The sequence below is a fragment of the Zalophus californianus genome, chromosome 4 (assembly GCF_009762305.2).
Source record: "Zalophus californianus isolate mZalCal1 chromosome 4, mZalCal1.pri.v2, whole genome shotgun sequence".
Lineage (NCBI taxonomy): Eukaryota > Metazoa > Chordata > Mammalia > Carnivora > Otariidae > Zalophus > Zalophus californianus.
The window spans coordinates 71,722,957-71,736,437 of record NC_045598.1 but is presented as its reverse complement, the minus strand read 5'-3'; the positions used below and the strand labels follow the sequence as shown (position 1 = coordinate 71,736,437).

At 36.4% G+C, this 13,481-nt stretch overlaps 1 protein-coding gene across 1 annotated transcript in view; it reads left to right on the top strand.

Moving 5' to 3' along the window:
- Positions 1-13,481, top strand: part of COL24A1 (collagen type XXIV alpha 1 chain) — a 414,236-nt gene that overhangs the window by 336,041 nt on the left and 64,714 nt on the right. Inside the window, exons 46-49 of the mRNA XM_027615241.2 lie at positions 4,704-4,757; positions 4,867-4,920; positions 10,276-10,329; positions 11,450-11,557. Coding sequence (XP_027471042.2) covers positions 4,704-4,757; positions 4,867-4,920; positions 10,276-10,329; positions 11,450-11,557 — 270 coding nt within the window. The remainder of the gene's footprint in view (positions 1-4,703; positions 4,758-4,866; positions 4,921-10,275; positions 10,330-11,449; positions 11,558-13,481) is intronic.

Sequence of the window (13,481 nt, the reverse complement as noted above, 5' to 3'; positions counted from 1 at the left end):
TAGTTTGATCCACATCCTCCTTTCTGTCTTATTCTATCCTTTGTCTAAGCTATAGGTTTTAGAGGTCATTTTTTCATTTGTTGCTGGTTTTATTCTAAACAAGCCATCTTGAACCAGACAGCCACAATAATTTTATAGCTTAGACGTCTAAGAGCCATGAAATATCTGCACTTGTCCCCTGCCAAGTTTTCCCAAGCACAAGTTTGATTCATGCAGGGGAACCATGCTTTATTTAGAGTTAGATTATTCTGCTGTAGCCTCAGATGAAATTTTTAAATGTTTGCTTTTCTGTAATTTTAAAATGTATATACTATCCTTTCACTCTAGTAAAATGAGGGTTAGCATTATCATCAAGCCCTCTTTTTTATTGTGCTAACATACACATAATAGGCTTGCCGGGGTGGCTCAGTCAGTTAAGCCTCTGCCTTCGGCTCAGATCATGATCCCAGGGTCCTGGGATCGAGTCCTGCATCGGGCTCCCTGCTCAATGGGGAGTCTGCTTCTCCCTCTGCCTGCTCTCCCTGCTTGTGCTCTCTCTCTCTCTCTCTCTCAAATAAAATCTTTAAAAAAAACACACATAATATAAAATATACCATTTTAACCATTTTATTTTATTTTTTTAAGATTTTATTTACTTATTTGAGAGAGAGAGAGAGAGCACAAGCGGGGGGTGGGGCAGAGGGAGAGGGAGAAGCAGGCTCCCCGCTGAGCAGGGAGCCCGACAACGTGGGCCTTAATCCCAAGGACCCTGAAATCATGACCTGAGCTGAAGGCAGATCCTTAACAGACTGAGCCACCCAGGCACCCCCATTTTAACCATTTTAAAGTGTACAATTCAGAGATTTTTAGTACATTCTCAATATTGAAAACTATCACACACTACATAGTTTTAGAACATTTTCATTGCCCCAAAAGGAAGCACCATACCCATTAAGCAGTCACTCTGTATTTCTCCCAGCCTTTGGCAACCATTACTCTGCTTTATATCTCTATTGATTTATCTATCCTGGATATTTCATATAAATGGAATCATACAATATATAGCTTTTTGTGTCTGGCTTCATTTCTTTCAACATAATGTTTTCAAAGTTCATCAGTGTAGAATGTATTAGTACTTCATGCCTTTTTATGACTGAATAATCACCACCCTTTTTAAAAACCTTTTTATATTCACAAATATTCTTACAATTGTGGTGAACTCAAGGTTAGCCTATTGGATTAAAAAAATGGAATGGGGGTGCCTGGGTGGCTCAGGTAAGTGTCCCACTCTTGGTTCGGCTCAGGTCATGATATCAGGGTCATGAGATAGAGCCCCACGTTGGGCTCTGTGTTCAGTAGGGAGTCTGCTTGAAGATTCTTTCCCCTTGCTCCTCTCCCCACTCGTGTGCAGGCATACACTCTCTTTCCCTCTCTCTCTCTCAAATAAATAAATAAATCTTTTTTAAAAAATTGAATGGATAATGCAGGTTTTCTTTCCATTTAGCCATGAACAATTAGAAATTTTTTAAAATCTTTTTCACCATCCTTTGTTCTTTTTTCCTTTTGAAGAAACAGAATTATAAAAGTCATGTGTCTTGCTCATTGTCATCAGTAAATACTCATTAGGCATTATTATACATGACAGATCTTATGTATCATGCATAGTAACATCTCTGGTCTCTCATCATATTTTTGAATGTCTGCCATGGGCCAGGAGCAGAACTAGGTGCCATGAATTTAATACTGGACACCCCGGGCACAGTCCTTACCTCTGCGGACATCACATGCAGAAGACATAGAGAATAAGAACATTTAATCAGTATAAAAACAGATATAGTAAATTATAGCTGTCATCCAGAAAGCTATACATTCCATAGGTCAAGATAAATTCATCTGAGGCTTGAGAAAGCCAGAGTACATAGTGGGAATAAGCATATTATACTGTCAACATTGGCTTTTTAAAGCTATGGGCAGAAACATACATATACCCAAGATGAAGTCAGACTACACTTGTGTGAGATGAAGTCCTAGAAATACATTGAATAACTTATGTTCTAGCTCAAACTCCATTCCACTTTGGTTTGGCAAAGTCCATAACATCTTTGCACACAATAAAAGAACAATGTTAAGTCCTCAGTTGTCATCACTCCTTAGCGTCAGGCATGCATATCCAAATTGCTATTGGATAGCATCACAGGCACCTCTCTAACTCAGTATGTCCTATACAACAGTTCCATCATCCTCCCCAAATTTGATCCTCTTCTTTCTATGTCCCCAATTCAGTGAATGCTACCATCAGACATTAAGGTGTTCAAGCCAATAAATGAATCATCCCTCTCTCTCTGTCTGTCTAGGTCTGTGTCTCTCTCTATTGCTCTCTCTCTGTGTCTGTTTTTCTGTGTGTCTATTGCTCTCCCTGTGTTTCTTTCTGTCTCTTTGTCTCTCTCATCCTTTCCCTCCTCTCACTGCTTTCTCTCTCCTCTCATCTCTCAAATCTGTTTGGCCACTTCTTTCGACCTCAGATAGCTCTGCTATCTAGCCACTTTGCCCTACTTTAGTTTAGTTTTCATCATTTTTGTCTGAATTACTTTAATAACTTCCTAAGTAGACTCCCTATCCCCAGTGATAGCCCTCTCAAATCCATTCTCCTCTTAACATGTTCTGTCAGATGAATCTCCATTTATTCCCCCATGCTGTCTCCTCTGCCAGAATGTCTTCTTTTTACTTTCCTGCCTGGAACATTCATCCTTTGAGATTCAGCTTATCATCACTTCCCTTATAAAATCCTTGACCATCTAGCTCCCCTTGGCCATTTAGCTCATCCCACCACTAATATCATTAGGCAAAGTCAGTCATTTCCCATAACCTTGCCTACCTGACTTTATAATAATAGTTACTACAGCATATTTAATTTTTAACACTGCAGAAAAAATGGCCTTTGTCGATTTTTATTGTAATAGAAAGAACCAGAGGAGTTATAGTGAAACTCCTAGAAAGCATATTTGTTTTTCGTGAGATTTGTATCCAGACTTCACAAAACCAAGAGAAGCAATTGGCTATTCTATGATCATTCTGAAAAGGGTCCCTGTAAACTACAGACAAAAATGGTAGCAAAATCACAATTGGCCATTCATGGTTTTGAGTTTTATAGTGTGCTCGTATGCTCGGTCTCACTGCACTTTGTAACTCCAGCTTTTCACCAATCACTTCTCTCCTGAGTTCTGCTTAATAAATGACCTATAATCATCATATTTACTTTACCAAACTTCCTCTTGACTGACCTGATTCTGGTCAGGTAAGGCCATGGTATTCTCTTTAGTTATGGCCACGTTCTATAGAAAGCTTTCCAAGCTAGCCTTTCCCTCTTGCCACTGTTCATTCTCTTAAACAGGATTCCTTTTTTTTTTTCCTTTTAATCAGGAAGTTGGATCTTAAAACCATAAACATTTGCCTCAAAGAATGCAAACAAAGAAGGCTTCAACTGATCTTTCTATGAGATAAATTCATTAGCCTATGTAGGCAATCCTTGCTTCTCGTAGCCCAGAAAAACAGATGAGCCTATGGCCTTCTTTCTGTAGTGCACAGAGAGTAGGAAGAAATAATCGAAAACAAAGAGGACAGTAGGGAAGGGGATAAAAGAGATTACATGCAGAATTCTTCCTGCATACCCTGACATGCCCTTGGGTTGTGCTGGCTTCTGTTTACACACTTGAAAAGGGAAATGTGGTAGGTCAGCATTCCTTCTTAGGAGGACTAGGGTAATGACAGATTGCTGAATATCAAAGTCACTTGATGTGCCTTGGCATTATATAGAGTAACAACTTCCAGTTTTCAACTCAATAAATCTATCCAAATGGTATGAACTTAGTGTGTAAAAATGGAGACCATAGTTCACTTCCACAGTGGGAATAGGTTGAAGAAAGAAATTTGTTCTCAAACTCTCTATTCCTATGGTTATTTACTGTACTCGTTTCCTGACCAAAATTACTGTAAACTGGGTGGTTTAAAACACTGGGTGTTATATGCAAACAATGAATCATGGAGCACTACATCAAAAATTAATGATGTAACGTATGATTAACGTAACATAATAAAAAAATAAGTAAATAAAAACAACAACAAAAAGAACAATAGAAATTTATTCTCTCATAGTTCCAGATACCAGAAATCTGAAATTGAGGTGTTAGTAGACCGTCTTCCCTCCCACAGGCTCTAGAGGAGAATCCTCCCTTTACTCTTCTGGCTTCTGGGGGCTGACAGTGCTCCTTGTGACTACATCACGCCAGTGTCTGCCTCTGTCTTCACATGGCCCTCTCCTTTGTTGTTTGTGTGTGTGTCTCTCTCTTTTAAGGGTACTTGTCATAGACGATTCAGGATAATATCTTTTTAAAATCATTAACTCAATGATATCTGCAAAGACCATTTTTCCAGATGAAATCATATTCACAGGTTCTGGGGATTAAGGCATAGACATCTTTTGGTGGGCCACCATTCACCCCACTGCATTAACCTATGTGCAAAATAAAGCAAAACTTTACACTCTTTCTCAGTTATCATAATATCCAATGGATATTATGTTCTATAACATTTCAGAGAGAGAATCATAATTCCTGATGTTTAAATTGCACTTTGTAACATTTTGCTACCATTCTAGGTGATACTACCCTATTCTCTAAGTTACATGTCTCTATTTATTTTAATAATACAATATTTTCTATTCCTAGGGTCATGTGGGTTTACCAGGACCAAGAGGTGCTGCTGGACAACAAGGGCCCCCAGTATGTTTTGAAAACACTCTTTGCAATTCTGGCATTGAAAAAATTAGTGTTTGTATATCTTATTTAGTCTCTGCTTCATACGTGATTTCTGTTTGGTTTCCTATTAAAGGGTGAGCCAGGTGACCAAGGTGAACAAGGACTAAAAGGAGAGAGACAATCTGAAGTAAGTTGAAATTATTTAAGACAATTTGGTACTTATGGTTTGTTTGAGAAGGCAGGAACATGGGAGCTGCTGTTCATTGTCATTTAAATGATCATTCACACTTCCAGAGCAAGGATCACTGCAGGCCCCTGATCGGAGTGTTTGTCAATAATGGTGCGAAAACATGATCATTGACTATTTCATGTGTTTTGACTGCCATCCCAATTTCCCTTTACCAGCAGCCTTTTCTGGCTTTGTGAAAATTGCCCAAAGTTGTCCAAAATGAATGGTCTCTCCTTGGGGTTTCAAGCAAAAATACAAATAAGCCTTAAAACCAGTGCTGAAAAGTGAAAACCTATCAGTTAAACCTGTTTTGTTGCAGCAAGGATACGGGTAGGAATAGTTTGACTATGTGACACAGACTCACAATTGGTTTAAAATATTCTTTTCCATAAGACAAGCCAATTATCTGTTATCAAATAAACTACAAATGTATTAGCCACTGAATTTAGACATCTCTTGCCCTGCGCACTGATGTTGCCTCAACCTTATGGAAGGTTGTTGACTTATAACTTGCTTTGTAATTTGTACCATCAGTTCATTGCTGCCTTGCTTTTCATAGCATTCTGATTTCACCTGCTACTGATTTTAAATTAAATTCTTAAGAAAACGTACCGTATTTTAATAATAAATTAGGTGAGAATGGATAAAAAGTAATCAATTTGAGACCACATTTCTCCTAATTTGTTAAGTTTTCATCCATACTTTGTGTTTCCTACTTGTGGGAATAAGTAGTAAAATTGGGTTGAATCTGATATTACATAGGTGCTCACTCACCTACAGCCATTTTGAATAGTCTTGACATCTACCTAGTAAATCCCTGTCAGGTTCCTTAATAAATAAGAACTAAAAAATAAAAAATAAAAGTATCCCATTGAAGGCAAGTCTTAACAAGAAAAAAATGCAGAGAGAAAACCTTTTCTCAAGTAATTGTCCCGTTTACTTACAATTTTTAATACCCAAATTGGAAAAAATAGTGGAAAAAGCTATGAACCTAGAACACTACTACTTCTTTATATTTGCATTAAGTGCCTAAGGATGCAAATGCGCTCCCAAGGTTTGATCCTAAAATTTCTAATCTCTTACAATTAGTACTTTCATATTCTCAGTATTTTCTTTTTCTTTTTTGACATATGTCAGGAAGAAGAAATTTTTAAAGTATTTATTAGTATCTATTAAAATTATGTCAATGAAATTCAAATATTCTCACCAGACAACCACATATCCAGCTGCCATGGTCAACTCTCCCTGTGTATTAGAGCCAAAAGATGCTGAGAAACCATGGTTTAAATTCTGTGTAATCCAAGGGAATTAGTTCTATCCTGCTTTGGGCAATGCTGGCATACAGTTCAAGGTTACATTAAAAACCCTCTTAGAATTTAAAATAGTCATAATTGCTACAAGAATAATCATTGACCATGTATTATTCAGTAGGGACACCTTCAGTGGTCAGGTGGATCTTGTCCAATTGTTGTCATCTTGTTTTTGCAAAGCTGCAAAGTTTTTTAGGTTTGCAAATGGCCCTTTAAAATCATCTGGACCACCCTCTCATTTTTCAGATGAAGAAATTTGAATCTCAGAGAGAGTTACCTAAGATCACAGAATTAGTTAACAACAGAACCAACACTAGAAATTTCCTGTCTCTCAATGTTATACAAAAGCCTTCTATTACTTTGAGATCTTTTATAAATTAAGTAAAATATGATTAATCTTACTTAACCAACTAACTTATTCACTGGGCTCTCATGCATTCTCATGCATGTGTAGAGAAAAAGAGCAAATCAAAGCTGATTGCACAACCACTACATTTTCAAAGACTTTTTTAATTCAGATGTAGTGAATTGTCCTATAATGGCTTTCAAAGACTAAGACTCAAGCCAATATCTTATTTTTCTTCCAAAACAAAATTCCAGATTTTAGTGAATTGAAATTTCTTGGTTTAAAAAAAAAAGAAGAGAAAAAGAGTAATTATTGCCTAACTCTAAATCTATGTTCATATTGTAAAGCTATCCTCTCTAACAAAGTTAGAACAAGCAAAGTATTGAGGTAACTGTCTTTCAGTTTCATTTAAATAAAAAGCAAACAAGGGTTTGGACTATAATGACACATTTTAAAATGTCCATTATCAAAAGAATTAGACTACCTTCTATCAATGTTCTACACTTTGTTGATCTTTATTTTTTTTTTAAGATTTTTATTTATTTATTATTTGACAGTGAGAGAGGGAACACAAGCAGGGGAAGTAGGAGAGGGAGAAGCAGGTTTCCTGCTGAGCAGGGAGCCCAATGTGGGGCTTGATACCAGAACCCTGGGATCATGACCTGAGCCGAAGGCAGACGCTCAATGACTGAGGCGCCCCTGTTGATCTTGTTATACTTTTAAAATCTCAATTGTAAGACTATGTTTTTTTTCTAGCGGGCCTACTTCCTTTTAGTATGATGATGATAATAACTGTAATAAAGAAATCTTTCCTGAATTGAACATCTCAAAACAGCAGAGACTATAGTTTAGTTACTTGCTAAACACTTTTTGTCTTCAATAGACAGATTTTGCCACAATTGTCCTATTACAAGTAGCAAAAAATACTTCATAGTCATACTTTCCCTTTCATGTTATTCTATTGGGAGCTGCTTCCTGATGCCCATCCAAGTCTGAATACCATTCTAATTTTCATGATAATAGACCCATACATGTAGATTTCATTACACAACATTTAACTTTTCTGAAATAATCCCCAACATAATGGTCATCCCAAAATGTAATCAATCTGTGATGATATGTGAATCTCTTTGTTTTTATTTTGTTATATGAACATTTGGAGTAAAACCCTTACTTACATGTGTGGTATGTCTGAACCATAAGACATAAACTCAAGTATGTTAAAAATAAGACTTTGTTTTTTGTGTTCTTTATAATGGAACTTAACATCTGTCCTGAGTGCCCATCCTTCCTGGTGGTAGAAACCTAATTGGTGGAAATCTAATCAGTTGAGTGCCTTTTACTCCATCCACACAAATATCCTACATTTGATTTAGAGTTTTCCCTATTCACTCTCTTGTCAAGTTTGCAGTTACATTCTGGGTAGCCGTGGTGGGGAAGAGGAATGGAAGGTGAATTTGGTCTTTAGTCATCTATTTACAATAGTATACACTGAAATGCACATTATCCATGTATATCCCCAGTTGCTTATGATCCCACCATGTTGACATCTACCAGGGCCCTACCTTGCTGACATGTACAGCTATTTTCTGAGTATAGAAAATGTACAAAGTCTCCTTATATAGGCCCTTACCACTATATGCTTCTGTTCCTGGCCACGTGGAAATACATTCTAATTCCTATACCATGCTGGGTGCTTGGGGGACTCAGACTTTCTCAAGCCCACTGGCGTAGACATCTCCTACAGAAATTTCTACTCTATTGCTGACACTCAGTGTAGTTTATGTGGGCCTCTAAATGAAGACTTTAGTCTCCCTAGCCATTGTCTCTGTGCCCAAATCCCCACACTTATCTGAGGGTATTACTTCTACCCAAGCTAGGACTTGAGGGCAGAGTGAGGTGTAAAGCGCCCTTCTCAGAGATCCCTGTCAGGGTTGAACAGTCTTGCTTCTCTTTTACTTCTCTTCTTACTTTTCTCCAACTTGAACATCTTTATATTCCCTTAAGTAGGAAAAATTTTCTCTTATACTATTATAATTCTAAATCTGTTCTTTATGGCAAAATGCATGATTTGAATTCTTTGTCACCTTGGTTTCTGATACTCAAATACAGGCTTTAAATATTTAAAAACCAGGCTTTTGCATTTAAAAATATATTCTTCCCAAAATATTATATCCTTCTCAAGTTATTACTCCACCATGAGTTTCAGAGGACTATTTTGAAATTCATAAGCTAAGGAAAAGTCTGTTTTGAAAATCTAAAATCTAGAACAGATCTGTCACTTTGCATAAAAACAAATACTGTAAAGGAAAAAAACACTCTGGTTAACATATTTGAATATTATCACAGTTCATATACTATTTAATTAGTGATATTAGAGATAACTGAAATCACAGTTTTTTCAATATTTAAAATCTTATTTGTTTATTTTACTTCCTTATTTTGTTCTAAAAGATATACTGTATTTTAACGACTGAGCCACCCAGGCGCCCAAGATATACTGTATTTTAGAGATCATATTATTCCAGGAATTGCATCTTCTTCAACTAAAGTCAAATCATCTACTGTTTCATTTCCTGGTTTCCTGACCCTTAGAAGGACCTTACATTAGTGACTTTTTAAGGCGAGTAAAATAGTTTTCCAAGCTGGAGGTAGAACTCTTAGTTCATATACCTCCCCACTATCAAATTCTAACAAAGTTGGATTTTTATCTCTTACAGAAAATACCCTTTTTTTCTATGACTGCATATACTATTTCTTCTTGAAATGTTAAGATCATTTTCAGAGGATGTAATATGTTATGAACTTATTTACTTTGTTATTGTTGTCAGTTTGAATCTTTGGCACAATTTGTCTTCAAATTTGAATAACATAACATCCCATTTTGGTGGAATTATTCTGTTTGTGAGAACTTTCGATGACTTCTGAGAAATGTGTCTGGTAATGACAATAGGCCTCCTTTTCTTATTTGTGAACTAGGTCACTCTTTCCCACATTTTTCTTTTTAAAATAATTTTAAGATATCATCAGAATAATGGCATGATTCACAAAGGGCAAAGTTCCTAACTATCCTGGCAGACCAGTTACTGCTGAATCAATTATGATTTAAAACATCTTACACATGGAAAAACAAAGAGTTCCGTGGGAAATAAATATCTTTTCTTTGATTCACAAGTATGTTCTTCTCCGTGCTTCCAGATAAGCACATTTTAGGCTATTGATTCATGTCCCTTACTACACTGTGAGTGCCTTGAGATCAGTAACTTTGACTTTGCATCCCCAGCACATACAAAATAGTCAATAAATGTTTATGAAATTAGTGAAGCACTTAGCCACTTTCAATAGGAAGACAAAGGCCCTGTCTGAAAACATGGACATTTACTAACTAATATTTGATTCCCTTTTAGAGCCAAGATTTAAATTCTCAAATCCTAGAATTTGGAGCTAGATGGAAATTCATAAACTATCTGGTCAAATTCTCCCATTTTCATATAAAGAAAATGGCTCCCGGGAAGTTAAACAGAAATCTCGGTGATGTACAGCTAGCCAGGACTAGGCAGGACTGGCTGCAGCATCCCCGTCTCAGGGTTCTTTTCTATGCCTTCAGCTTAGTTAAGTTTATTACAATTAAGTGATAACTGTGCTTCACATTTTTAGGGCCCTAGGGGGAGAAAAGGAGCTCCTGGTCCTTCTGGGAAACCTGGGATTCCTGTAAGTAGCAGGCCCTTTTCATCTTTCTTGTTTTTCTAAATAGAATTGGCAGCTTCAGCAAGCAGAAAAGTTTGGGGCCAATTGTGACAAGTGTTGGATAAATCAGCTTGTCTTCAAAAAAAAAAAAATTAAGCTCGAGCTGGAACACAGGGAACAAAATATGACCATTAGCTCAAAACCAAGCTTGCTGTTTAAATATAAGTCTCTGCAATTGAAGGATGCTATTTTCCAGTGTTATGGAGCTCTCTCTGTGGACTCATCCTACTCTCTGATCCTGACTGAAAACAGGGAACTTGAAATATGACTAAATGATTGGTGACAAAGGTCAGAGATCCTCAAGCATGAACAAAAAGCATGAGCTGGACTGTAATTGAAGGACATATCCTCTCAGTTTCCTGGCAAGTAGAACAGAAAGTCTTAGAAGAAAATGTTTTAAATCATCTCATCGCAGAACAAAGATTAATTTTACCTTAGCCATCAGTTTCCTCTAGCCAAGCAAATATGTGTTGACTGGCTTATTAGCAAAGACTTACTTCCTGCTGGGCTTCCGTAGCCAAGGGCTAGATGCCTACTTTGGGTGTCCTGCATTGGTTCAAAAAAAGAAAAGAAAATGAACATAAATTATAAACACATTCAGATCAGAGATTCATACAGATAAAATCTACTTGCCCAAGAGTAGAAACAAAATGTTCAGACCTTTATGCAGTCATATAATTATCTAGTTCGGAGTGGCAACAAAAAGAACCATAATTTGTTTCTTGAGAAAATAACACAGCATGAGGTTTTGCTGATGGTAAAATATAGCTGTGTCGTAAACTGACAGGTGAAGATATAGCTGACTTTTCTCCATAGCTGGGTAGAGCAGAGGCCAGCACAATGAAAAATACGAGAGAATTGCACTGAAGCTCAAAAGCTTACACAGTACATTTTAGCTCGGCATTTCTATTTAAGGAACTTTTAAAGACAGTTACCTGATCTGTTGAGCCCAAAAAAGAATTAAGGAAACAGGAAAATTTATCCAGGGGTGGGGTATTAAAAATATACCCAAATATACAAGTATTTGTCATTTAAACATTTGTACAGCATCTCTCTATAATCCACTTAATTTTTGACTACCAAGGGTTTTCCTGGCCTACCTGGGCCAAAAGGCATGCAAGGATACCAGGGAGCTGATGGCATTTCAGGAAACTCTGGAAAAGTTGGGCTACCAGGAAAACAGGGACTTCCTGTGAGTAGAATGAATCTCTCTTTACTTTTCCTTTCTTATTAATAAGCATCTGTTTGCTAGACCATATATATTTGGGCTTTCTCGGTTTTGATATTGGCTCAGATTAGCCAACCCCTGCTTTAATAGTTGTTTTGGAATTGTGTTTATGATCTTCAGGGAATGTCAATGAGTATATTCTCTTGGATATTTTATATCTAACAACTCATATGATAGATAATACATGCCATTTTTGCACATATAAAACTTATAAATAAGAACCATAAAGAAGCAAAATTTTAGGGACTACACAACCTGGCTATGTCTTGAGTTCATCAAATATCTTAAGCCACCTTTGGAATATTTAAGGGTTGGCAGTAACTCAGTGGAAATTCTGCAAAAATTCATTTTCCCTTTACTTTTACAGCCTCAGTATTTTATAAAAATTGTGTGAATATTTTCTCTGTGTTCATCTAGTGGTGATGCAATGATATAGCTTCTCTTTGATTTTTATGCAAATGTTTATCTTATTTATTTGATCAGAAACTTAAAAATCATATTTTGTCTTCATTTAGCCATTTCTTCTCTTTCCTTCCCTAATATCCTCATAATCCAGGTTTTTTTAATCTAATGTTGTGTTTTCACTTGAAATATTAGAATAATAAACCGTGTACTTTCAGGAACCCTGTATATTTACCCTTTTACATTTCTGCTATTTGGATGTGGTTGTCTGTGGACCTGTTTTTCTTTTCTTAAATACTAAATCAATCCTACTTGTTTATTTAAATATAGCATGGTGCTAAACCTAAGCCCAAACCCAAACTAATATTCTTCTTTCACTATGATGAGATATCTCATTTGAAATAGTTAATTAACTAATTAATTAATTAAATTAAGAAACTATGAGCTAGACAATTCAGTTATTTCAGAAGTAATACAGCCAGATTCTATCTGAAAAGATGAATATTTTTAAGGAGTCTAAACATGGCTTCTATTTGTTTTGGAGGCAGTATGTCAGAACATCAGAGCAACAGGTTAAGACCTAGAAAACTTTGACAGCAGTCTGATATTTTTAATTAAAATAGTTATTTTATAGACTTCTGTCTGCCATCGACAACAGTCTGGTTGAAAGAGGATTTTCTTTCATTTGAGATCTCAGTCTTTAAGGACATTTATGCACTGGACCCTCATTCTCATGCTGCTCTCCAGACTCACCATGTCCTAGTCTTAAAATGAGGTTGGGGGGTGCACCCGAGTGGCTCAATCGGTTAAACGTCTGCCTTCGGCTCAGGTCATCCAGCCCCGAGTTGAGCTCTCTGCTCAGTGGGAGCCTGCTTCTCTCCCTCTGCCTGCTCTCTGCCTACTTGTGCTCTCTCTCTCTCTCTCTGTCAAATAAATAAATAAAATCTTTTTTAAAAAATGAGGTTGGGGATTTTAAAACAAAACATATTGAATTGTTCTGAGAGTCTGTATTTTTGTGGATTAAGTTTTACTGGGGAAATGTTATAGTGAATCTTACCTTATTACTTTAGATAAGATTTTGAGAACTGAAACAAAGAAAACCACATTTCAAAACATATCATATTTCTTGCTGCTGAACACAAGCTTGATCATGGAGGTGGTATGTATGTGGATGGATGGTTTTAAAAGTGAGTTGTAAATACTACTAATAGCAAACAGATTTATTTAATTACTAGGAAGAGGGAATCATTTCTTGTCTGGCTAATACTACTAATTCAGATACTCATTCCAGATATGGATAATAGAAACCAGGATCCTACATAAATGTGTTTAATAAGAATTTCAGATAATTCAGTATATTAGGCAATCATCAGACATTAGTGACAGGTCAAAGTTATCAATTATGTTTTATATCAGTTTACTCAATGGTTCATGTGACAGACAACTTCTTTTCTGGCAATATGTGATACCTGAAGTTCTCCCTACA